We start from the raw sequence: 27,981 nt of genomic DNA on the forward strand, positions 1-27,981 counted from the left end.
TAAATGAGAAATGAGAGGGATGATAAAGAAAAAAAAAAAATATATATATATATATATATATATATATATATATATATATATATATATAACCATAAAATGAGAGTGAAAGCAAACATAAAATTTAAATAAAAACCAATTTTAATTAAATGATAAGGAATTATTAAATTTTTAAATAAGAACTATCAATTAAATTTGTGAACATAAGAATTAAACTTATTTATATTTTTTGCTTCAATTGTATTCATAATTAATATACAAAATGAGAGAATTAAAAAAAATATCTCTTACTTTAAGATCACAGTGAACTCTGAATAATATAATAACACAATAAAATAGCAACATATAGTTAGAAATTAAGATTGAAATATTAAAAATGTATAGAGTTGAAAATATTGTTGTAAATATTATCAAAATTGACTTAATAATTAAAATATATTGATTCTAAATTAGTTAAGTCGATATATATCTTAAAAAATAATTTTCTCAAATGATAATATTATATATATATGTGATAAATTGGGCATACTAGACTATTAGCTGTCCACTTAGATTGAATCCAGCCTAGAAGGCTTTTGGGCCACTCATGGCTCGTAATCAATTTATAGAAAAAAAAAAAGGAAAATTCTCACATAAAATTTTCCTTCTTTTCCCTCATAAAATCAAACCCAAAAAAAATTCGCAAAACCTTATTATTATTATTATTATTATTACATAAACAAAGTTCAAAAGCTTATTAGAGAAAGAAAGAAATAATCTTTTTAGTGAGAAATGATGAGCGACTGTGTCTTCTTGTAAATAATAAAGGGTAAGCTTTTGATTACGGAATCTTATGAACTTAACGTTTTGTAAAACTAACCCGCTTTGAGCCTCTCTTACCAGTAGAATTCTAACAAGGAATTACAACACATCCCAATACCACTTTCCATGTGTTGATCTGAAGTGCTCTGCCATTCACAACAACTTCAGTTAGTATTTATTACAAATACATATAACCATTATTCTAAATAATTATTCCTCTCTTAATTACAACTCATATTTTCTAACATAACATACTCTCTGTTTTTTCTTTTTCTTTCTTTTGAAATTTTCTATTCCTGTCATCCCTCCTCCCTCCACATAAGTTTATATAAAGGCCTGTAAACCATCTCCCTATCCAGAGCCATCGGGGGGGTAACAACATTCAATATCTACTCGTACGTGTGACCCCTTTATGTTTTCATTTATTCACCTTCTCTGCTTTTGGTGGTGTCCTATATTTATAGGCTAAGATTAAGATTGTTCAAGATGACTTACGGGTATGATAATGGCTCCGGTGGTGCAGCCGGAAAGAAGAAGTTGGCTGCCATTGGCATCTCATCGCTTATCCTGGTCGCTGTGGTGTTGCAGTGGCTTTTAGGGTCAATAGTGTCTGCAACAAAGCTGATTCATCTGTAAAATCCAACTCTGGAGACCAGATATCTAACTCATCCAAGTCAATCCAAGCCATTTGCCATTGATTCTCTTCATGAAGCCATCAGCAACTCCACGACACTGCAGGAAGTTGCAAAGGACCCTATGGCAAAACACGCTCTTGATAATTGCGAAGAGTTGATGAATGATGCCATTGATGATCTCAAGAAATCTTTTAAGCAGGTTGGAGAATTTGAACTTAGCAAACTGAATGACTACGTGGCTAACCTCAGAATTTGGCTCAGTGCCACCATCACTTACCAGCAAACTTGTTTGGATGGATTCGAGAACACCGCTGGTCCTGCTGGATAGAAAATGAGGGAGATCTTGACCCTTTCTAGCCAACTTACTAGCAATGGACTTGCCATGGTCACTAGCCTCTCTTCCATTCTCACGGATTTGAACATTGCAGGGCTCACAGGCCGTAGGCTCCTAAATGACAATAGTATAACCTTCATGGCTGACACCGGAAAAAAAGAGAATCCTCGCGGAAACTACAGCTACAATTAAGCCTGATATTACGGTTGCTCAGGATGGAAGTGTGATAAATGGAAGTAGGAAAATATAGTATTAGCGTTGCATCGTAATTAAAGGATTATTTGATAACTTTCTAGAATTAAACAGACTCTTTTTAAAGAATTTAAAACTAGAATAATAAATTCTTGTTTTTTAATATAACTCACCAGAAAACAGAAAGATAGAAGAGTAGGGAGAGTAAATTGTGAAAACCAAATTTATTTATAACAGTAGAAAAAGAGATAAAATTGTTTAGAGAAATTAACAAAAACGTTATAAAAAATCAGCAGAGACCAATAACAATCCCATATATTTTAAAAAAAAATTTTTGCTGAGTTTAAGTTTTGAGTGAAAATATTTTGAATTTAATGTATTCTAAACTATAAATCAGTTTTAAATTCATAAGATATAATATACAGAGTAATTTGTAATTTGTAAAGTTTTTACTTCTATGAATTAAGTACTCTTTTTTATAAGTTAAAATCTCATTAATTATGTTACATTTCACAATTCTTACATGAAGATAATAAAGAGAATAAAATCTAAATAAATGATAATAAAAATAAAAATAATAGATAAAGATTAATTCATTTGAAAAACAAGACAGTTAGGAAAAGATACATTGAACATTTGTGTGTTTTGATAAGTATATTCTCAGTCTTCAATATTTGAATATTAGAATATAAATATAAATTTATAAAGAGGTTTAGTTTATTTTGTTTCATAAATAAAAAAGTTGGAATATAAAAGAGAAGTTATAAAAAAATTTAAATTATTTCATTTAAAAAATAAAAAATATAATTAATTAAAAATAAAATAACTACGTGAATGATATGTGACATTTTAAAATTATGATTAAAATTAATTTAATCTCATAAATGAAATCATGATAAATTTTAAAAATTTAGTTTAATTGTTCAGGATTGAAAGTCTGGAATATAAATTGTGAGTTGACTGAAATTTTTGAATTATTTAAATTAATAAGGTCTTTATTTATTTGATAATATTTTAAATTATAAAAATATTTATTTACATTTAATTATTTATTTATAAAATTAATTTAATTATGGATGTTTAACATGTAAATTTAAATTTAAACACATTCTAAATATAATTACATATTCACCAACTTATTATATCAACACTCCCTCAGAAAATCTTATCTATAATTTTAGTTTTTTTATTTAAATTTAAATTATATTTTAAGGAATATCATAACGATTGCAATTCTATTAACATTATTCAAAATTTGTAAACCCATTCTAAAATAATTAAATAAAAGTATCCAAAATTAGATAAGGTTCCTATGTAAAGAAAGTTTTTTTGTTAATCTTGTGATCCTTATGTAGTTTTTTTTTTTGAATGATATACAATAAAACAAAATGGAAATTTTTTGGTTACCATTCTTATCAATTGTTACTTTAAATAACGAAGGAATCACGAAGTTGGAGCAACTTCTTGTGAGATGCTGAATTTGTTACTTCCCAAAGGTTGCTCCCACTTCCTTGACAGTCCTCTAGCCTCCAAATCTGAACCGTTGAAATGGCATTTGGGGGGTCACCATCGGGCTTTCTGATTCATCTTGATATTGACTTTGCTGTGCAAAATGAAGATGTTTACGTCACTTTCTCCCAATAAAAAGCCAAAGAATAAATATCATAGGCTCGTAGCAATTACGAAACCGCGTGAGGAGCACACTGAACCGCGTGTTACACTGTTACTGGGCCCACTATCAGCGTCCACCTGTCCCTCGTCTTTTACTTCCAATACCTCAATCTTGTCCGTTCATTTTGCTTACTTCCCTTTCATGCCGGTGTATCTTCGCTCTCAACTACGTGTCACCCTATTCCTAAGGATAAAAAATTCTTTTAAATAAATATTAATTACATGTTTTAGTTAAGAGAATTAAGAGTTTAAAATAATTAAAATTTAATATTTTAATTAAAATTTAATAATGTTAAAAATAAGATAAAAGTGAATAAAATTTGAATTACAAATTATTAGAGGAATAGGGTAGTTAAGTTACATCATGAAAACAATATGAAAATAAAGAAAAACAAAGGGATGACTTGAGAGCTAAGGCATATACAGAAGCCCTCACCCACCAATCACGTATTCACATTCAATGCTAATGCTAAGGAAAACAAACAAGTTATTTGTTAGTATATGTGGACTTGACTTGATGGAATTTGTCTCAATCAATTCCAATAAACATACCCATAATTTTATACTATTTTCTGTAAATTAAACCATTGATTATGATTTTGTTACTATCGATTTACAAATTCCATCTTCCTTCTGTAACCAGCACCAAGTTTTTGTTTTACTTGCATTATTTTATTATAAGCTTTATCTTATTTAATTAACTAATGTAAAAATATCCAAATGATATTTATAAAAGTGATTGTTCAGCATGAGTTTCAGACATATATCAAATTTAAATTCAATTAAAATAAAATATTAATTAGTATAAATTGAATGACCAAATCATATAACATATAACTAAATATGCAACACAACAGTGTTATGATCCCATAATAGTGAGACATCCGATTCATAATTAAAGTACACAATCTCTATTAGTGTACTTCTAGTGTGACTCAAATTCTATCCTCAATAGAAATCTATTGAAAAGGACTCATGAAATTTTATTTTTTATTTTATCTTGTTTAGAGTCTATCCTCAGGGGGGAAAATCTTAATGGCATGGGGAGTACCTATTTCATTCTTTAATATTCAGTCTTTACAAGTCAAGGTTATGTAAACTTATATGCCACTGAATGGTAAAAATGCAAGACACAGTCAAGGCCTAAATAAAATCACTTCAAATTAGTTTTTTTTATCTTCTAAAAATTAATCAAACAGTAAAATATTTAAAATTTAATTTAATAATACTTAAGAAATAAAATTATACGGTTAGCTATACTGAAATAGTATAAAGGCATGTGCCTTCAAGTTTCAGCCATGGGATGCTTATAATTTTTTAGCTTTTCCTTTTGAAATAGGGATGCTTATAACTTCCTATTAGCTACCTAACAAATATAGATAATCAAATTATTATCTAAAAGAAAAAATACATATATCTATGAAAAGGCAAAAACTATATATCAAATCAATGAAATGGATAATTATATACAGGTCAAAGTCAAATACGGTAACCTAAGTCGGCGTCCTACGTACATTTGACAGTGTAAGAATATTTATCATAGTTGTAATTGCCACGTGCCACTCCGCTCATACCACCGATTTCTTTTTCCAAATCACACCGTCGAGTTACTACCTATTTTTTCCCGAGTTTGCTGAATCTCATCTCTGCCTCTCTCCAGGTCTGACTCGCTCACCGACCCACCACAACTCGTTGGGTTCCCTGCACAAGGAGACATATTTTCTCTTCTCTCTCGACTCAGAATCCTCCTAAAAGACAACATACGACTCATTGGCGATCTATAAGCCGTTGACTCGGTGCCTGACTCGTCCTCGAAATTCCCATTTCTTCTGGGTACGTCTATTGTCACGCCCACCAGCTCCGCTGGTTTTCTTCGACCCATAAAGGCAGAAGTAGATGCGACCACGTTGTCTCCCTCCTGCTGACGAGTAGCGCACAAGTCGGAGCTTGAACCGATTTCAGTAATCTCCGAGGATGAATCCTTCTGGGCAGGTCTTTCAGGTACGGGTTCAACGGGGGAGCGACAAAGAGGGCAAGTGGAGTGAGAATGGAACCACATGTCAATGCACTCGATGTGGAAACTGTGGTTGCATTTGGGTAGGGTCCGACCCTTTTCGTTCTCATCGAATTCGGATAGGCAAACGGCACACTCTATCGCATCCGGGTGGGTCTTGGAAGAATAAACGAATACGGGCAGCGATTTTAGGAGACTGCTATCCAGGCCGCGAGTAGGTTGGATGACGTGATTGGCGGTGGGATTGGAGGGGTCAACATAAAAGACGAGGTTAGTACGTCGATTTCGGGCGGCGCGGCGAATTTGTCGGCGGCGAGCTTGCAAAAGGTACCAGCGGGCGTAGAGGTGGAGGCAAACCATCAAAATGACGACAAAGAAAAGGATGACAATCGCGCTTAGCATAATCCTGCCGCTTAAAGCATAGCCTTTGGCATTGGTGAAGGATCCATTGTTGGGATTTCGTGGATCCGAATCCATAGAGCAGAGCAGTAGGTGGGTGAGGGAGTGTTTGGTGAGAAGGAAAGAAGAGAGAAGAGGGTTTCAGTGGGGGAGAAACGAAGAGGGCATGTTAAGGATGGACATAAAAAGGAAGAAAAGGAAGGTTCTTGAGGGTTTCTTCCTCTGATAACATATTGAACAGTTTATGCAGCGTATGTATAGTCGCCAGTGTTGACGCGGGATTTTTATTGAATTGTCTTAAATGTCCTTTGTTTTATTTCATGGCATTTCCTTTTTTTTTTTTTTTTTTTTTTTTTTTTTTTTCCTTCTCTGGGCCCCTATTTTCCATGACATGTTATAAACAAATGGGTTTTTTTTTTTATTTGGATATATTAATTAAAATGACATGATCTCAATTATACTAAGAATATTGATCATCCGCAGGCTGTAATGCAAGAAGCAGTTGGCACGTTTAGTGAAATGGGTGTGGGTGAGTTTAGGTGAAGCTGCTCAAGATTCCATCAATTATAGGATGCGACTTCCTACTCCCAATTCAACTTTAAATTAAGTAAAATAATGGATTAAGTAAATAATTTTAAAATAAAATTACCAAATAGATCTAGTATTTGTATGCTCTTGCATGTGAGTTTCAGATTTTATTAAAAGACCTCAAATTAATAGTCATTATTGATCTTTTATCGTTTGAGCGTGAGGTAAATTTTGCTCTTTTATTTAATACTATTCAACATTCAGTACAATTCCGATCATAAGAAATTTGGATATTTGGTATGTCTATTTTACATTTTTAATATATTTTTTTTTGCTCCATTTCTCAGTAAATTAATATTTAAGCGGATATTATAATTAAACTTTATTTAAAAATTCAATTATCATTTGATTAGATGTTCTAACTTTTGTCTTCACTTAAATATTTATTGTAAATATTTGTTATTATTTAGTAGCCATGTAATATATTTTATTACTGGTCTAAAAAATAAATCAAGTTTCTTTTTTCATGGAAAGGAAAGCGAGGAGTGGGAAAGTGAGTGGAATTATAAAGGAAATGCAAAGACAAGTATCATATTTCTTACAAATCAATTTTTAAAGGAAAAGGAAAGGAAGTGTTTGTGTATTTTCCATGTTTTGATGGAAAAAAAATATGATTGAGGTAAAACTCTTACATCTTTACTATTACACTCATATTGAATAAATAATAATATTATATTAGAAAATGAATACATTGATTAATATTATTATAGATTTTTTTTCCCTTTTCTTCTTACAAAATAGGAATTATACTTTTTTTTTTTTTCTTTCTAAAGAAATTAGAGAACTGATTTTATTTCTTTCTGTTCCTGATACAAAAACAGCTGGATGGACTCGGTGAGCACACCTACGCGATTAAAGATAGGGCTGTAAGGCCCATCTCATGCCCCTCTTGAAAGTCACTTCCTGGTCCACCAATAGCTTTGGGCATTGGGCAATACTCATTTAAGAATGTCCCAATTATTAGAGGAATTATCCAGTGTTTACACAGCATATTTATATGGGTTTTATATGCTATAAACGTGAAAAATAAATTCAAGTAGCTTTGATGGACTAAAGATGATATATATATATATATACACTAAGGGAAAATATTATTTTAAATATTATTAAGGACATAATTTCAAAAAATTAGTACCATCTAACTATTATATGTAAACATGTATGTTTTTCAATCATAACTTGGATAATAAAATTAAATAAATTATATTTGTAGATAGTAAATTAAAGTAATGAGTAACTGGAAGCGACTATTTTAAAATTAATTAATAAAAGAAAAAAATACAACGGTTGGGCTGACGAGGAAGCTACTGATTGTATTCAAAGCAGAAGCGTATCATAATACAAAATGCATAACATGCACGTGAACTCTGATTTACTTTGAAATCCTGTTTCTTCTCATCATGTTTATTACTTGTCCACCCAAAACTCGTGTCTCTTCATTGCCTTTTTCACTTTCAATGTTTAATTAGTTCACGGTTCCCCTTCAGCCTAATCCTCTACAATGTTTGAATCTTATAAATCAAACCACGCAAGTCTAATCTTAAATTAGATGAATTTGATTTGCACTCCATCCAGATCCAGTAACAAGCTATGCCAAATTTTCCTAATATCTTTAGTTTTACCTGTGCATTTAAAGATCGGCGGACAAAACTAAAAGCTTAGATGTACTATTACAAATCGTACACGGCACTCTCAAAATTATAGTATCTTTATAATTGAGCTTTTAGCTCTGTTTTAAATTGAGCAGTCCTATCTCAAATGTTTTGGAGTAGCTGGTAAGTACCCCAATTCTAAAGAATTTATGGGGTTGAGGGCAAGGGCAGAAACATGTGGGGATGGGAGAGAGAGAGAGAGAGCAAGCAGATGAGGGCTTGTAAACTAACTTAACTAAACTAAACTAAATCTGGGCCTTTATTGGCTTTAATAATCTCCGTCTGTCAGACATGTGCGTGAGCTATCATAAACTGGTATTAAATAACGAGACACCCATTTGCCCATTGGAACTCAAACTTAAAAAAGATCCTATCCCTAAAAGCATTTACTAGGGTTCCCTATTCTTCAACGGCCATTCCCACCTTGAGCCCCCGAGCCTAAAGCCTAAATCTTCCACACGCCTTTTGGCTTCTATCTATTTACTCCTCCATCTCAACCTTCAGCTATCAATCCAAACCAACAAAACCAGAGCTTGCAACACAAAGAGATGGCTAATAAGACTCCCATATTCCCTATGCCAGAGCCTCATCACTACAGCGACTATGGCTTTGACCCCCAAATCGACTACTTTCAGGTCTTGCTCTTAATTAGTTTATTTCTCTGTTTTCTTCTATTTGTTCTCTGTCCTGTGTTTTGTCGTTCATTTTGATATTGACCCATTAACTTGTTTTTGTGTTTAAACAAAGTTCTTGGAGGAAGCAAGAAGGCACAAGCGTGACACTGCGAGGCCCGTAGATTCATTGCATTTCAAGCTCCAAAAACCCATTTCCAAAGATGAATCTAACAGAAAGATCCACAAGAACAAGAAGAAGCGTTGGTGGAGAAAAGCCTTCTTATTTTTCAAACGGAGGTGGAATAATGATCTTGCCGATGAACAAATACATAAAGTCAGGGCTCGAGCATTCAGGGGATCAATATCGGGTCCTGTGTACATAACTGAAAGCAGAAGTGGGTCAAGCACTCCGTACAGGACTACTAGCCGCCCATCGTCGGGCCCGCTCGCCGGAACCCTGACTGCGGCTAGTAAGGGTGATTTAGATATACCTTATTTGAGTCTGAGAGATCTAAACATGGAGCATCAACAGCAGAGGATTTCCACTTCTGCCATGCCAATATATTTGGTCACTTAATGTTTCAAAGTATTTGAGCTCGGGGCAGCTTTTTCTTGAGGATGTTACTTACTAGTGACTACTTCTTGTTTGGTCGTTGTGGGTGTGAGCTTGCTTTGGGGAATTAAACATTAGCATTATTATCTTCTTGGGTTTCTCCTTTTTTTTCTTTTTTTTTTACCCCCAGGTTTTGCAAAGTGCAAACTGCAAAAGGTGTTTGATCATTTTGGAATTTGGAGGATGCATGTTTGGAATGGATCCTCCTTTTAAGTGCTTGTTGCTCACTTTATTGATTTCTGCAACTAATAGGTTACTCGGTCTTCAGTGGTTTGACTGATCCCTTCACTCATTTTTTTTTTAATTCTCCAACTTTCACGAGGCTGTTAGTTTAGTGGTTGGCTTGCAGTAAAATGTAAGAAAATCCATTGATGGATCTTAGGTAGGCCTTTCTCCTTTGCCTTGGGGTTTGTATTTTCAAACGGTAAATGATACTCTCTGTTTATTATTTTTAGATCTGGAGATGGCTACCCCGTTGGTTTATTGTATTGGCCTATATAAATTTATAAGAGAAATATTAATAACTTGTTCAAATGATTGTCTAACTTTTTTATCTTATTAGTTAAAAAATATTTATTATATTTTTTCTAATTAATTATAAATTATTATATTTTTTTATTAATAAAATAAAGGGAGTTGATTTTAGCATTTCTCAAACTTACAAACCATCTCCGTGGGAGGTGGGTTAGGGAATGGGTACAGCCTACCGGAGCACTGTTGTTGTTACTTGCAAAGATTTGTAATAAAAAAAAAAATGAAAAAGATTGAAAACGCAAAGGGCAAAAACTTAGAAAAAAAAAAAGAATGAAGGGCAAAAAACTGAGATAAAAAGGCTTTGATGACAGCAGAATGGGGCACTAGACTACAAAATAAGGAACGGCGGATGAGGGAAAATGTCACATTCACAGGCACAGGGCCGCTCCTCCTCTACAGTGTTTTAATGAGTCCCATCCCATGTCGTTTTCTTTTCCACAAAAACGTGGATTTTGTCAGTTGAATTTTTATCAACGGTTTAATTACTTGAGCTTTAAAATTTTGTAGATATAAGGAAAGTAACCGTTGAAAGCAATAATCCACCTGTGACTCCAAGACATATCCATTGAATTAAATTGAAATGTGAAAGGTAACAACATGGGTAGGCCACAGGTTTTATTAGACTTCCATGCCAATACCATGTGGTGTGGCTAATGAACATATATAATACATTTTTAAAAATATATATAATTAATTATTTATATAAATCAACTTGAATAAACATATAATTATCTTATTAAAACTTAAGCATAGGTACTATTTTTCAAATAGAAAGACTTGTTAAAACTATAATCTAATATTTGAAATTAAAAAATTTCGCATAAATTTAATTTTATTATTATTTATTTAAATTAAAAAATATATTTTTAAAAAATTAAAATATTAATTTAACTAATATTTTAAATTATTTTAAAATTCAATTAAAATTTACTATAAATTACTTAAATTTGTCTAAATCTAATTATTATAAAAATAACTAATGGGCTAATTTGATTTTATAAATTTTAATTTAATAATTATGTAAACATATTATTAAAAATATAATTTTATATGTCAAAATTTCGATAAATAATTAATATATAATATTTGAATTGGATTTGAAGTTTCAATGATTAGGCATACGGGCCATGAAGATATTTGTAGTTACGATAGTTTGGTTCTTATCGATTTGATACCAAGATATTTAGCTTCACCACCTGCTTCTCGATTAAACTCTCTAAGACTTGACACTTTTAATAAAAGTGTTACGTTTTTTTTTTTTAATGTCTGGCGGTCAGTCAGGTTAATTTTTTTCCAATTATTAATATATTATAATAATATATTTATATTATATTAATTTAAGAATATTATTTATATTTTCTTTTTTATGATAATAAATATTTTTTTATAATTTTTAATATATTTTATTATTATTATTTAAATGGAAAATTATTGGTGCTGTATAATTCTACAATCCAATGATATAATATAAATTTACTCATTAATAAATTTTTAATTATTTTTTATAATATATTTTATTATTTTTAAAATATTAATATAGTAACACTGTACTTAAATAATATCAATAATTTAATACACGATTAACACATCATAAAATCATTTCATAAATTTAATAAAAATAATATCAATAATTTGATACACGATTAACACATCATAAAATCATTTCATAAATTTAATTTTTTTATTGATTTTTATAATAATTCAATATATTAAAAATAATAAATTATATTAAATATAATAATTATATATCAATAAATTTATAATTCATACCATTTTTAATTATAATATTACTATAATAATATAAATATATTATTATAAAAAATTATATTATAAATAATATTAAAATATTTCATACTTAATTTTTATAATTTTAAATATTTATATTAATTAATTTTTTACAATATTACTGTATTATTTATAATTAAAATAAATAAATAAATATAAATATTTAATATTATAAAAATAAATTTAATTTTTATTGGCTCTCTCGTGCAATAGTACAAGCACTGTAATTAAAAAATATAATAACCGTTTATTAATAAACTTATAAATTATTAATTATAGTATTATTATATTAACATATTAAAAAAATAAAATATATTATTAAAATGATTAAAAATATTTATTATTATAAAAAATTATACTATAAATAATACTATCAAATTAATATAATATAAATATATTATTATAATAATATAATAATTAAAAAATAAAAATATAACAATTATTAAAAAAACAAAATCTATTGAATTATACCAATTAAAAATAATTATTAATTTAAATAGTTCCAATTAAAAGAGTATTATTTTTAATATATTATTATAATAATATCATAATTAAATAATACCAATTATAAATTTATTGATACATATTTATTATATTTTATATATTTTATTATTTTTAATATATAGGAGTACTATAAATATTGGTAATAAAATAAATTATATTAAAAATATTTAAAATTACGATATTATCCTACTATTAAACTTATAAAAATTATTGAGTTATTATAATTAATCAAATAAAAATAAATTAATTAATTAATATAATCGTAAAATAAATTAATTATTTAATTTATTTATTTTTTTAATAAATTATAAACAAGCTAATTTGTATCCATCTAGTTACAATATAATTTTATTTTATAATTCTAAATATTAATATATTAATATTTAATATATTTTATTATTAATATTTAAATTAAAAAATTATTGATATTATATAATTTTAATGTTATAAATTAATATTATTGTATTGTGTTGTACAAAAGCAATCTAATAAAATATAAATTTAATTCTCATAATTTTAAATATTTATATTAATTAATTAATATTTTTATTTTTTCAATAAATTATAAATAATCTGATAATTTATCAATTTTTATAGTATTTTTATATAAAAAATAATAAAATATATAAAATATAATAATTACCTATTTATAAATTTATAATTAATATTATTTAATTACAATAATAAAATATATTATGAAATTTGTTTATTATACAAAATTATATTATAAATAATATTATTAAATTAATATAATATAAATATATTATTATAATATAACACTCCGATCCTTATTAAACTCGTATTGAAAAGGTCAGATTTTAACTCTAAAACGATTAGGCCTTAACTGTATTGAAACTCCATACATAGGTCTGCTTTACATACAAGTTTAGGACTTGCATCGTTGAAATCAGACCAGGTTCGAGTCTACATATGAGAGGCATGACTCAATTAACCTGCTAAACCCGTGGAACAACAGACTCTATAACATCTGAGATCGTGTCCACATGGTGCTGGATGGAATTAAATGGCTGCCTAACGATGGAAAATGACGCAGTACGTCCATATATACAGTCAAGCATGACTATGACAAGAGGTACGAGTACAGAACGACGGTTACACGTCACTAAAAGATAAATGGATAAAGAGATAAAGAAATAGAAGAAGGGACAAAATAGACTTGTAACATCCAAAAAAAAAAAAAGAGAAAAGAATAAAGGAGAAAAGACTAGAAGCTTTCCCATTTTTGTTTTCTCCTCCTCCCCGTGAACAATCAACCATGAAACCCACTTCTCCCATCTTTTCTCTTTTACACTAATTTCTTCAAATTTCATCTCTAATCAACTCTTCATCTTCTCCCAACACCTTTCCAAAGAAGAATTTGAAGAAAAGAAGGGAAATTAAAGAGAAATTTCAAGGGTGAGGGAGAATGAATAGTAACCAAGGATTAGGAATTGAAAGGTATGTTAGGGGTTTTTGTTGTAGGGTTATTTCTTATTATTTTATGTGAATATTTATGAGAAATATTGTATTAATTTGATTTATTGGTTTATTTTTTTTTCATGAGAAAGAAGTGGAAAGGAAAAGTGAAAGTTCCAAAGGAAAAGAAAAGGAAGAGTAGAGAAGTAAAGCTTGTAGAATATTTTGGCAATTCTAAGGTTTGTGCTCAACCCCATTTGAATCAATTCAAGAATTTGTTAATTAGGTTTTATTTGAGATTTTACTACCCTAATAGAAAGACCAAGTGAATAATAGATTAATTATATTTGTATAATAAAAGTTTGAGAAATAATAGATTTAATAGATAGAAAATTTTAAAATTAATATGTAATTTAATCACAAATTAGGTTATGGAACAAATGAAATGACTTATATTCTTGGATAGAAAAAGAATTTGGTTAGATATAGGAACAAGAAAAAAAAAGAAGAAGAAGAAAGAATTTTAGAAAAAAAAAAAAAAGAAGAGAAAGGTATTAGATTAGATGAAAAAAAAATATATATAGAAATTAAAGGAATAAGAAAAGTGAGATATAGTGTAAATATGATGTTTAAAAATAATAATAAGAATGTGAGATACAAATAGAAATTCAAAGAAAAAAAAAATGAAATAAGGTATATTGTGATAAATAAATAAGTAAAAAGAAAAAAATATTATATTAAAATAAATAAATAATAATAATGAATTAATTAAGGATTAAAGTATGAATTTATAATTTATGTAGGTATATTAAATTAATAGAATTATATAATATGACAATGTTTAAAAGTAAGGTTTTAAAGTGGTGTTATAAAATGATAAAGTATTATAGTTGCATAATTGATGGGAATTGTGAGTTAGTTTAAGGGTGTGGCATGCCATATACAGATCTTGCAGTACTGCACTACAATTACACTGATTCTTGGGATACAATGAGATATCCTACAGTTATAGAATCGGCTTTTGAGCCATACAGTTATTTGGCACCTTGTGCCCTACAGTTACAGTTTCCTTATCTGACTTAACAGTCCCATTTAAATTTATAGGGGCCAAACAAAAATATAATAAATAATTAACAGTATTAAGAGAAAATAAAACTTTTTACATGATGAAGGAACAAAAAAAAAAAAAACAAGGATTATGAAACTAAAACATGTATATATATTTGTGCATGAATAATAGGATTTGGATTATTTCAAAATATTTGTTGTATAGTTATTTATTATTTGTTGGCATTACTGTTATTACATGAAGTTTGATTTAAATGTTTATCTATATATAAAACAAGAAGGTTGAGCACCACTAAGCAAATTGCTTAGCGCGTTGGAATTTATTTTTCCTCGCGCAGGTTGTAGATTTAAGGAACAGTAGAGCAAGATCTGCATCAACCCAGTCAGAGTTACATCATTGAGTATCCTGGGGTATATTTTGTAAATTTTTATATGAACTTGATTGTGGAAATATGGCATGTACATAAAGTTTTAGAGATAAATGTGTATATGGTTTGAATTAGATGTATTTGAATATTTTAATGTTGATGTCAATATTGGTTATTCGAATACATTTTTGTGTTGAGATTAATGAGATAGTTTATGAAGTGTTTGATCTGAATTGAAATTGTGTTGATGGTGAAAGGAGTTTGGGGGTTAAGGTTGAAATTGATAGAAGTGTGATATTACTATTCACAGGTGGGATTAAGTCCATATTTTAGAGGAAACTCTGCTGAATTTTCGGTTTTTTTTTTTAAAAAAAAAAAAAAAAAACCCATGATTTACATGATATAAAATAAAGAAAAAATAAGAGAATTGTTACAGAATGTAATATCTCCGGCTCAGTTAATTAAATAACCGGGTAGGGGGTGTTACATTTACTGGTATCAGAGCAGGTTTAGTCGACTCTAGGCAATATGTGGAGTAATAGTTAGGTATATGAATATGTACATGCCATATATATTCAAGATATGATGTAACTCTGATGTAACTCTGATGCAGATCTATTTTCTGAATTTTAACATTATAGGATGTCTGAAGAATTGAGAGAACTTCAAGTTGGAGAAGAAGTAGAAAGTCATGTACCGACTGAGGCTACCGGCCATGCACTGCCACAGGCTCCTCCTGGTGCTAGAAGGCCAGAGCAGGAGGCCTTATTACAGCAATTGACAGAGATTTTCAGGAAAGTGGCCGGAGTAGCTCAGCCAGCTATAGTTCCTCCACCGGCTCCTGCACCAGCACCAGCTAGGCCGCCTATCGATAAATTGAGAAAATATGGTGCCACAGAATTCAAAGGACGAAAGGAAGATGATGCATCCACAGCAGAATATTGGTTGCAAAGTACAGACAGGGTGCTTCAGCAGCTACAGTGTTCCCCAGAAGATAGTCTACTATGTGCAGTGTCACTACTGAAAGAAGAAGCCTACCAATGGTGGGATACTGTGGCACAGACAGTGCAACCAATGCAGAGGACATGGGAATTTTTCTTGAATGAGTTCAGGAAAAGATACGTAGGAGACATATATATGGAGGAGAGAAAAAGGGAGTTTATCTATTTGAGGCAGGGACGTATGACAGTAGCTGAGTATGAAAGGGAGTTTATTCGATTGAGCAGATATGCCAGGGAGATGATTCCTACAGAGGAGGCAAAATGTAAAAGATTTGAGCAAGGGTTAAACACTGAGATCAGGATGCTTCTAGTTGCTCTTCAGCTCAGAGATTTTTCAGCACTGGTGAATGCAGCTTTAAATGTAGAGAAAGTGAGGGAAGAAGACCAGAGTAGAAGACAGAGGAGTCAGCAAAAAAGGACTCACAGTCAGAGTCAGAGTCAAGGGCAAATGATAGCTTCACAGGGCTCTAGTAAGAGACAGAAAAGTTTTCAACCCGCTAGATCAAGCCAGTCTCAATGGCAAGGCCAAAAATCAGCTCAGAGTTTAGCAAGTGGGTCTGTTCAACAGACTGCTTCTGTGGCCAGTTCAGGAGGCTCAGGAAGAAGTCTTCCACCAGAGTGCAACCATTGCAGAAGGAGACATACTGGTACTTGCAGACTGCTGACGGGAGCCTGTTTCATATGTGGGTCTATGGATCACATTATGAGGGATTGTCCTAAGAAGCAGACAGCCTCAACTCCAGCAACTAAAAGAACTGCACCAGTAACTCAGAAGACAAGAAGCAAAGGTAGAAGTAGGGGTGAGCACTATTCGGTTTAAACCGAAATAACCGACCGAACCGAACCAAATTAAAAATTTGGTTCGGTTTTATTTTTAATTCGGTTCGGTTCGGGTTCAATTTTCTGAAAAATCGGTGATTTCGGTTCGGTTCGGTTTTAGATTCAAAAATTTCGATTAGACCGAACCGAACCGAAATCACCTAAACTACGTCGTTTTGAAGTGTACCCTTATATTTGCCCTAAATCTAAAAGCCGAGAGTTCACGCTATGACGCTATCTCCATTCCACGCCGCCTCTCACCAGTCACCCCTATCACACCATCTGTAACGACCCGGAAACCGGTACCCCTCAGTAACGGTCCGAACCATCACTGGCACTAGGATCCAGATCGGCTTAAGGCCGCCGGGACCCGTAGTCAGCCAACTATACGCTCTGTGTACCTGATAAATCCCATTCATAATACAAAACAAAACTCACAATCCCGTAAAACTCTGTAGGCTTAACCACCGCTACTCAGATATGTCAATCTGAAATGGCCCTCAGGGCCTGTACCAGGGACTACTATCTGCTGTGGTCCAGGGATTAACACAATCTGTAACACATCCCACTGGTATCTCATTGAAGCCATACATTAAGCCTAACTTACACATTTCTCATCAAGAAACGTAAAACAGGATTCATGTACCAAGGGATTACTCATACATCACACGACAGCAAAGACACTAGGGAAAGCACAAGTCTATCCAGTATATGCCAATACGTATCTATAGATTACATCACAACTATTCTTTTAATTACAGCATGTCCACTATGTTATTACAACATACATTCATGCATAACTTTCCTCTGTACTCTTGCTGACTTTAACTTCCCATAGCTATCTCAGAACCTGCAAAACTGGGGTTAAGGGAGCGGGATGAGCTCTAGAGCCCAGTGAGGAGGAACAATAAAAACAGTTCATTAATTACATGCTCTCATGAAATGCATCACATCACAAACATATCATCTCAAGGATGAACTTGTCACCAATAGCCCTTTACTGTATACATATAGTAATATGTCCAACTTGCCAGGGGCGATTAGGCCTCGCCTGGACCTCTCTTAAGTAACTCCTATCATAACATGTCCAACTGTGCCAGGGGCAATTAGGCCTCACCTGGACTGCTCTGAGCTCTGATCTGACAGCCCAGCTGTCTCACTCATAGTACCAGGAGCGACCTGGACTATCCAGGGGCGACCTGGTATGGCTATCTCATGCCATAACTCTGTATCTGTGCTCTATCAAGGGCTAAGGATCATCCAACATTCATCCACACAAATATCAGCTTATGCAATGCAGCATATTCGTGGAATCTAATGCAATACAACCTAATACATAACATGGCATTTTATGATGCATGGATCATGCTAGATTCGTGTCATTTCTGAATGTAAAATAGTACAGTTAGTTCCACTCACCTGTAGCCTCTACTTGGCTAACTCTGGGCTACCTCTAACTCTGAGACCGCTACGACTGCTAAACTCTGCGGTTCCTCGGGTCCAATCCTATAATGGAGGATGTAAATGAGGCACCACACATACTCTATGCCACTGATAAAACAATTCCCCAAAACCCCTCTAGAACACCTCAAAACATGCAGGCAAAACAAGCAAAGGAAGGCTGGACAGGGCACCTTCGGCAGCACCTTCGGCGGCCGAATGTCTCCTCCAGAGACGAAAGTCAGGCATGTTCGGCGGCCTAACTTGGACTTTCGGCGGCCGAACCTGAGTTCATCCAGAACTCAGTTTCGTGCACAAGGACGCCTGCCAGTCCCTCCAGCACCTGCTCAGCCCTCAATACATGCAGTTAACCCCTCTAAAACATGCATAAACACTTCAACAAGCAGAAAGGAGCGTCAAACTACTGAAACCCAACAAAACAATACACATAACATGCTTACACCATTAAAACATCACAACAACACCTAATCATGTATAACCCATGAAAACACTAAAACAACCTATATAAGCAACTCTACCCTTATCCTCTGTAAAAACTGTTAAAACCAAGAAAACAAGAAAAGGAACAACTCTCTTACCTCCTGAAACTAGAAGAGGAACAACTTGAACTCAGTAAATCCCCTTCACAAGCTTCAAACCACCAAAACCTCTCTTTTCTCTCCAACCCTTCACAACTCTTTGAAACACACTCAACCCTCTGCACGAGCTGATAAAAGCTTGCAGATGAGTCAAGGGAGACGTGGCCTAACCTCTGGTCATGATCTGGAGGTGAACACCTGGCCAAACCACGGACTGAGGAGCGTGCACAACTAACCGACCACCTCAGCTTCGGCTACCGAAACTGCATGCAAAACCATGCAACTTTCGGGGGCCGAACATAACCTTCGGGGGCCGAACATTGGGCACTTTCGGCGGCCGAACTTAGCTTCGGCAGCCGAACCTGGCCTTTGTCCCCAATGCCTTTTCTCTTCAAAACTCACTCCTTTTTCATTCTAAACCTTTAAAATACTTACAAATAATGTAGAAAACCTTCTCTTACCCGTCTAGAAACCTCTGACATCCTCGAATTCCACCGGACGGTAGAAATTCCGATGTCTGAATCTGCCGGGTATTACATTCTTCCCCCCTAAAGAACATTCGTCCTCGACTGTTCACACAACAAACACATATACACACAAGTAAATAAGGAAAGCCTACCACCTTCCTCTAAGAAGCGACACAGACACCACTGGAGTACATACTCCCGGGTTAGCCATATTTGCTGACTCTGTGGATTCTTATCTGCTTAATCTGTGTCCATACTCGATACGGACTGCTACCTTTCTTTTTCTCTTTGGCTCTTCTTAGCTTTCTCCCTACGCTAGATCTTTACCCTTAGTGTCCTTGTACTCACTCCGGTCAGAGGAGCAAGGACTCTCAGGATATGCTTCGCTCACTCACTCTACTTGTGACACAATACAAGGGAATAGACATGCCCTGATCTTGGCCTTCATGCCATGTTCTCTAGCTACTACTACATTGAGTAGCTACTGGGCATGCTTCTCTGTTTTCTGACCGATTGTACGCTTTTGCTGCGCACTCTGATCCTTGCCCGCCTTTTTTCTTCTTTACTATACTGGCTTTTGTGTTTTTTTTGGACTCTCTCTAATGCTTAGATCTATCGTGGAGAATCAGCAGCTCCTACTCGCTGTCTCCACAAACTATTAATCCTGCGTGGGAACACCTGTCCTTGGTAGTGATTTTGTGTATCTGCTCACAAGCTCAAGGTTTCATCCTTCGTTTTTCACACTGACACTGGAACATTCCAGGGTGAGGTACTAGGTCGGATAACCTTTCTCTACCAAGCTTCTCTATACTATGCTGACTATGCTCTCTTTGCAGGTGCCATGCTGTAGGGTAGAAGGAAAGAAGGAAGAAATGGTTCCGCGTCCAGACACCACTCCTATTCCAAACTCTGACTCCCTGACAGATGGAAAACCTGATAGCTCGTCTGGGACAACCATCTAGAACTCACTAGCAATGGGCGTTGAGGCTGATTCCCTGATCTGACTCCTAAACTCGCTCACAAGAGTTAGACCCCTCTGATACCCTTTCCTGTGTACCGTTGAGCCTACTGGGCTGACATCAAACCTCTAGGCACCTATACTCTGTCCCTTTCAAGGACTATCTCTGATCCATCTTAGCCTCTGAACTCTCTTACCGTGTCTCTACAGATACAGACACAAATAGTACAATGAGTAAGTAGCCAATCCGCCCTAGAATGACATCAACTAGTCAACTCTAGAACCATAAGGTCAGCTGGATAGTCTCTACTCACTCCAACCGCTAAACTGCTCTGACTGACTGACTCTGCCTCAGATGGATCATACTCGGGTCCACTACCCCAGAGAAAACCAAAGCCTAGAAGGCATCCAACCCACTCGATTAACAGCTCACTAAGTCACAAGAAAGTAGAAACACGCGGGTGCAAAACAAACAACATACACATCTGAACATCCACAAGTGAACATACCTGACGTCACTGTGTTCGATGTGATAGTTTCCTACTGAGTCAGAGTGAAGCTCCGCACTATAGGTAACAGACCTTCTCTCGGGAACGTACTAATGAAAAGGCTAACCCTTTCCTCTGCCTCAATTACCACCGAATCCCAGAGTAAACTGAAAGCTCCTCCTGAACTTACCCTTAATCTTACTCTTTTCTTTCTTTTGTTTTGTTACTCTATGTCGTCACTTACGTTTCTCTTACTCTTATTCTTTTCTTACTCTGTTCTTTGACTTATTTCTTATCTTTGAGGGCTGCACTCGGAGATGAGAGATCACTCTCCCTATACCTGGATAAAAAGCATCTCATAGCACCACTCTCGAATATCTTTCCTGGTTCACTATCTCGCTATTACTCATTTGGCTTTTCCTATCTCTCGCACTCTGGTAGTGCAATCTTTACCATTCGTCGTTCTCACTCTCTTCATTTAGCGGGTGGTACACCTGATGACTTGTCTGGGTCCTATCGACAACTTTTCTCTGGCTGTGGGCACTACAACTGTTCCCCTTCTAATCTGACTAACTACGCTGTTCTCTGACACAAGCAAGAAACCTTTGATAACCTCTCCTAAACAGTGTAAGAGCCTCTAGGGCTGATAGCACACTTCTAGGCATCTCTACTTTGTCCCCTCACACACTACCTGTGATCCATCCTAGTCGCAAAGCCTGACTACTCTGCCTCTGCTATCTAAGGCAGTACTATGAGTAGCTAGCCCATCCACCCCTAGAATGACCTTAACCAGTCACTCTAGAACCACTAGGTCAGCTGGAAGGCACCTACTCACAACTCGCACTCAACTCTATCGGCAGACTGACTCTGCCACTGACGGATCACACTTGAGTCTATTGACCCCTAGAGGACATTCTAATCCTAGAAGTTATCAAACCCATACTCTCTACGGCTCTTACGGCCCGAAGGAAAGCGAAACATCAGAGTCTCTACTAGCAAACACATCAAAACATATGGAAGTGAAACATACCTGTCACTGCTATGTCCGATATGTCAGCCTCCTGCTGCGTCAAAGCGAAGATCCGTGCTGGTACTGATGGACCTTCACCTGGGGAACCTGTGGAAGAAGGAGTGCTCTCGCTCCCTCTGCCTCTGCCCAACGCCAAGGCTAAAGCTCCTGGCTGAGTCACTCTGTCTGAGGCTGTCTGCTGGGACTGTGTTATCAAAGTCACGGTGGAACACTCACGTGCTATGTGCCCCTCCTGTCCGCACCTGAAACATGTTGTTGTCCCTACTAAACAGACTCCCTTGTGCGGCCTACCGCACCTCGGACATTTTGAGGTATTCAAACCAGAACTCGAACCCTCACCTATTCCCAGACCAGACTTTATCTGCTTCCAGAACTTATTCTGCTTTGATCTCCTGAGGCCTCTACCTCCTTTCTTACTCTTTGTATCAGCCTCATGCAAAGGGGAGAGATTAACATCACTTGTCCCTGCAAGTTTAGTACTAGCTTCCCTCTTCTGTACCATATCTACTATATCATGGGAACTCGCCCTTGACCTATCGAAAACCCCTCCTACAAACTCATGAGCAAACTGCTCCCAGGATAAGCTTTCTACCCTCGAATCCACATACTGGTTGAACCATTCCCTTGCTTGTTCACAATGCAATGTGACCCCTGCCATTTGAATGGCTCTATTCTCACTGACTCCCAACTCATCCGTTATCATCTTAACCATTCTAAGATACTCAACAGGGTCATCACCAGTCTCAAATTGGGGAACATCTAACCTCAAATAATCTGTCAGCTGCACCATACTTTCTCCAGGTGAACTAAGCTTAGGTGTTTGGATAACTGGGGCTACTGGTTCTACTGGTGGTGGAGGAGGTGCAACTTGCCCTGGGTTAGGGTTTACTGACCTTGGGTAACAAAAGAAGGGTGGAAACATGGTATACTGTGGATATGATGGTGGATATGGCGGATAAAAGGGAGGATAGGGCATAAAGGTGGAATATGGGTGATACCTAGGAAACTCTGCTGTATCTTTCATCGGGTACTCTGCCCCCCACTGGTAGGGTGGATACTGAGGTGGAACAAACCTCGAGGCCTGAGTGCCTCCTTGGGACTCACCCATATCTCCTCCTAATCCGCTCATACCCAAGCCGCCCTCTCTACTCTGGTCATCCTTCTCTCTTTCTCTCATAAGCCCTGACATACCACTCTGGACAACTCCCCTTCTACTCTCCTCAACAGACCTTCTAGGGTCCCTTGATATACCTTTGTGACTTAAGCTATCTGATGTTGCCCTTTGCAGAACGGGGAGGTGAGCATCCATGTCCTCATCCTCCGGCGGAGCTCCAGTCAATCTACCAGATCGACGAGTTCCTCTCATCCTGCCTCTGTAAAGCACAACAGCACACAAAAATATCATCAAATGATCCATGTGAGAACACATGAATCCTCAGCACATATCAAACATATTCATAGCACATGTAGCTCATCATGGCATTTCACATCATCATGCCAGACAGGACTCCACATCCTATCCTAGTGGACATGCGTTTACCTATTGTGCTTTCCCTCCTATACAAGACTACACCTCTTTCCGATGTGGGAATCTAATCCTTGAGCATCTTCGCTCAACACACCGTACTCAAAAGATCTAAAACTCTAACATCTTAACCTCTTTCCGATGTGAGATATCTCTGATCCCTGAGTATACTGACTCAGCACATCGTACTCTAGAGGCCCTATGCTCTGATACCAATCTGTAACGACCCGGAAACCGGTACCCCTCAGTAACGGTCCGAACCATCACTGGCACTAGGATCCAGATCGGCTTAAGGCCGCCGGGACCCGTAGTCAGCCAACTATACGCTCTGTGTACCTGATAAATCCCATTCATAATACAAAACAAAACTCACAATCCTGTAAAACTCTGTAGGCTTAAACACCGCTACTCAGATATGTCAATCTGAAATGGCCCTCAGGGCCTGTACCAGGGACTACTATCTGCTGTGGTCCAGGGATTAACACAATCTGTAACACATCCCACTGGTATCTCATTGAAGCCATACATTAAGCCTAACTTACACATTTCTCATCAAGAAACGTAAAACAGGATTCATATACCAAGGGATTACTCATACATCACACGACAGCAAAGACACTAGGGAAAACACAAGTCTATCCAGTATTTGCCAATACGTATCTATAGATTACATCACAACTATTCTTTTAATTACAGCATGTCCACTATGCTATTACAACATACATTCATGCATAACTTTCCTCTGTACTCTTGCTGACTTTAACTTCCCATAGCTATCTCAGAACCTGCAAAACTGGGGTTAAGGGAGCGGGATGAGCTCTAGAGCCCAGTGAGGAGGAACAATAAAAACAGTTCATTAATTACATGCTCTCATGAAATGCATCACATCACAAACATATCATCTCAAGGATGAACTTGTCACCAATAGCCCTTTACTGTATACATATAGTAATATATCCAACTTGCCAGGGGCGATTAGGCCTCGCCTGGACCTCTCTTAAGTAACTCCTATCATAACATGTCCAACTGTGCCAGGGGCAATTAGGCCTCACCTGGACTGCTCTGAGCTCTGATCTGACAGCCCAGCTGTCTCACTCATAGTACCAGGAGCGACCTGGACTATCCAGGGGCGACCTGGTATGGCTATCTCATGCCATAACTCTGTATATGTGCTCTATCAAGGGCTAAGGATCATCCAACATTCATCCACACAAATATCAGCTTATGCAATGCAGCATATTCGTGGAATCTAATGCAATACAACCTAATACATAACATGGCATTTTATGATGCATGGATCATGCTAGATTCGTGTCATTTCTGAATGTAAAATAGTACAGTTAGTTCCACTCACCTGTAGCCTCTACTTGGCTAACTCTGGGCTACCTCTAACTCTGAGACCGCTACGACTGCTAAACTCTGCGGTTCCTCGGGTCCAATCCAACAATGGAGGATGTAAATGAGGCACCACACATACTCTATGCCACTGATAAAACAATTCCCCAAAACCCCTCTAGAACACCTCAAAACATGCAGGCAAAACAAGCAAAGGAAGGCTGGACAGGGCACCTTCGGCAGCACCTTCGGCGGCCGAATGTCTCCTCCAGAGACGAAAGTCAGGCATGTTCGGCGGCCTAACTTGGACTTTCGGCGGCCGAACCTGGACTTTCGGCGGCCGAACCTGAGTTCATCCAGAACTCAGTTTCGTGCACAAGGACGCCTGCCAGTCCCTCCAGCACCTGCTCAGCCCTCAATACATGCAGTTAACCCCTCTAAAACATGCATAAACACTTCAACAAGCAGAAAGGAGCGTCAAACTACTGAAACCCAACAAAACAATACACATAACATGCTTACACCATTAAAACATCACAACAACACCTAATCATGTATAACCCATGAAAACACTAAAACAACCTATATAAGCAACTCTACCCTTATCCTCTGTAAAAACTGTTAAAACCAAGAAAACAAGAAAAGGAACAACTCTCTTACCTCCTGAAACTAGAAGAGGAACAACTTGAACTCAGTAAATCCCCTTCACAAGCTTCAAACCACCAAAACCTCTCTTTTCTCTCCAACCCTTCACAACTCTTTGAAACACACTCAACCCTCTGCACGAGCTGATAAAAGCTTGCAGATGAGTCAAGGGAGACGTGGCCTAACCTCTGGTCATGATCTGGAGGTGAACACCTGGCCAAACCACGGACTGAGGAGCGTGCACAACTAACCGACCACCTCAGCTTCGGCTACCGAAACTGCATGCAAAACCATGCAACTTTCGGGGGCCGAACATAACCTTCGGGGGCCGAACATTGGGCACTTTCGGCGGCCGAACTTAGCTTCGGCAGCCGAACCTGGCCTTTGTCCCCAATGCCTTTTCTCTTCAAAACTCACTCCTTTTTCATTCTAAACCTTTAAAATACTTACAAATAATGTAGAAAACCTTCTCTTACCCGTCTAGAAACCTCTGACATCCTCGAATTCCACCGGACGGTAGAAATTCCGATGTCTGAATCTGCCGGGTATTACATGCCTGTGCTGTGCCTCTTCTCTGAGCATTGAGCTCCACCGGTCCACTGTCATCGACCGGTCCACTATCACACCGTCCACTGTCCACCGGTCCACTGTCGCTCTCTAGTCTCTCTCTCCACACAATCGTCGGCGTCGATCGTCGCTCTCCACGCAATCGTCGGCCATCGCTCTCCAACTGTCCACCGGTCCACTGTCGCTCTCTAGTCTCTCTCTCCACACAATCGTCGGTGTCGATCGTCGCTCTCCACGCAATCGTCGGCCATCGCTCTCCAACTGTCCACCGGTCCACTGTCGCTCTCTAGTCTCTCTCTCCACACAATCGTCGGCGTCGATCGTCGCTCTCCACGCAATTGTCGGCGTCGATCGTCGCTCTCCACGCAATCGTCGGCCATCGCTCTCCACGCAATCGTCGGCCATCGCTCTCCAGTCTATCGGCTCTCCGCACCGTCAGCAACTTGGTTGCCCTCGGTCCTCTGTCTTCCTCAGTTCTCAGTCCTCAGTCCTTGTCCTCAGTCCTCAGTCATCGTCCTCAGTCCTCAGTCCTCGTCGGCCATCGCTCTCCAGTCTATCGGGTTGCCCTCGGTCCTCTGATTTTTTATTGATTTATTGATTTATTATTTTATTGATTTTTTATTTGTAAATTTTAAAATTAAAATATTTTAACTGTATTTTAGAATGAATGTGAAAAAAAAAAGTTTAAAAATCGGTTCGAACCGATCAAACCGACCGAACCGAACCGAACCAAATCGGTTCGGTTCGATTTGGTTATTCCTCTTATTCGGTTCGGTTCGGTTTGTGTAAAATTATGCAATTCGGTTTTCGGTTATTTCGGTTCGGTTCAGTTTTGAACCGAACCGACCGTTTGCTCACCCCTAGGTAGAAGTGAGCCGACAGGTACCTCTAGTCAAAGAGTGTCAGAGACTGTGGATAGACCGGAATCTAGAGCACCTGCCAGAGCCTATGCTATCAAAGCCAGAGAGGATCAGGATTCCCCAGATGTTATCATGGGTACATTTTCTATCTTTGGCCAGTCTGTTCATGCTTTAATAGATCCTGGTTCCACACATTCTTATATTTGCATGCCTATCACAAATAAAGAAGAACTACAAGCAGACATACTAGACCAGGATATAGTGGTAACTAATCCTCTTGGCCACAGTGTGGTTGTCAGTAAAGTATTTAAAGATTGTCCCATCTTGATTCACGGTCACATTTTTCATGGAGATTTGATTGAATTACCTTTTCGGGAGTTTGATGTGATCCTAGGAATGGATTGGTTGTTTAGACACCAAGTTATAGTTGATTGTAGAAAGAAGAGAATCACGCTAAAGACACCAGAAGGTGAAGAAGTAGTAGTTGTGGGCGAGAGATCAGATTTTCTCTCCAATGTTATTTCTGCTACTGCAGCCAGAAGAATGATAAGAAAGGGTTGTGAGGCCTACTTAGCCTGTGTTTTGGAGGCTAAGAAGGAGAAACCTATGGTGCAAGATATACCTACTGTTTGCGACTTCTCTGACGTCTTCCCAGACGAATTACCAGGATTACCTCCAGAAAGAGAAGTAGAATTTGCCATAGAAGTTGTACCAGGCACTACACCCATATCAATTGCTCCGTATAGGATGGCTCCCACAGAATTAAAAGAATTAAAAGTGCAGCTACAAGAATTACTCGATAAGGGTTTCATACGCCCCAGTATCTCTCCCTGGGGTGCACCAGTGCTATTTGTTAAAAAGAAGGATGGTTCACTGAGATTGTGCGTGGACTACAGACAACTCAACAAGGTGACTGTCAAGAATAAATATCCACTACCCCATATAGATGATTTGTTTGATCAGCTAAAGGGAGCGGGTGTCTTTTCTAAAATTGACCTAAGATCAGGTTATTATTAGCTCAGAGTAAAGGATGCAGATATTCCAAAGACTGCATTCAGGACT

General features: G+C 36.3%; 3 protein-coding genes across 3 annotated transcripts; 2 read left to right on the forward strand and 1 right to left on the reverse strand.

Annotated features, from left to right (window-relative positions):
- Window positions 1-5,044: 5,044 nt before the first annotated feature.
- Window positions 5,045-6,289, reverse strand: LOC110602254 (RING-H2 finger protein ATL2). Its single transcript, XM_021739728.2, has one exon. The coding sequence runs from the start codon at window positions 6,119-6,121 to the stop codon at window positions 5,225-5,227; it is 897 nt and encodes a 298-aa protein (XP_021595420.1). The 5' UTR covers window positions 6,122-6,289; the 3' UTR covers window positions 5,045-5,224.
- Window positions 6,290-8,610: 2,321 nt separating this feature from the next.
- On the forward strand, window positions 8,611-10,044 carry LOC110601130. Its single transcript, XM_021738148.2, has 2 exons — window positions 8,611-8,918; window positions 9,031-10,044. The coding sequence occupies exons 1-2, from the start codon at window positions 8,832-8,834 to the stop codon at window positions 9,472-9,474; spliced, it is 531 nt and encodes a 176-aa protein (XP_021593840.1). The 5' UTR covers window positions 8,611-8,831; the 3' UTR covers window positions 9,475-10,044.
- Window positions 10,045-13,527: 3,483 nt separating this feature from the next.
- Window positions 13,528-27,936, forward strand: LOC122721939. The gene is made up of 5 exons (XM_043951288.1): window positions 13,528-13,791; window positions 13,902-13,988; window positions 15,156-15,228; window positions 15,827-16,974; window positions 26,924-27,936. Exons 4-5 carry the CDS (start codon window positions 15,828-15,830, stop codon window positions 27,934-27,936), a joined length of 2,160 nt encoding a protein of 719 aa, XP_043807223.1. The 5' UTR covers window positions 13,528-13,791; window positions 13,902-13,988; window positions 15,156-15,228; window position 15,827.
- Window positions 27,937-27,981: the final 45 nt, after the last annotated feature.

The sequence above is a fragment of the Manihot esculenta genome, chromosome 15, assembly GCF_001659605.2.
Source record: "Manihot esculenta cultivar AM560-2 chromosome 15, M.esculenta_v8, whole genome shotgun sequence".
NCBI lineage: Eukaryota > Viridiplantae > Streptophyta > Magnoliopsida > Malpighiales > Euphorbiaceae > Manihot > Manihot esculenta.

Bases quoted from the DNA above. Each gene is read 5' to 3' on its own strand.
- LOC110602254 (XM_021739728.2), bottom strand. From the start codon at position 6,121: ATGGATTCGGATCCACGAAATCCCAACAATGGATCCTTCACCAATGCC.
- LOC110601130 (XM_021738148.2), top strand. From the start codon at position 8,832: ATGGCTAATAAGACTCCCATATTCCCTATGCCAGAGCCTCATCACTAC. The intron at 8,919-9,030 runs GTCTTGCTCTTA...GTTTAAACAAAG, and splicing joins CCCAAATCGACTACTTTCAG to TTCTTGGAGGAAGCAAGAAG.
- LOC122721939 (XM_043951288.1), top strand. From the start codon at position 15,828: ATGTCTGAAGAATTGAGAGAACTTCAAGTTGGAGAAGAAGTAGAAAGT. The intron at 16,975-26,923 runs GTAGAAGTAGGG...GCTCACCCCTAG, and splicing joins TCAGAAGACAAGAAGCAAAG to GTAGAAGTGAGCCGACAGGT.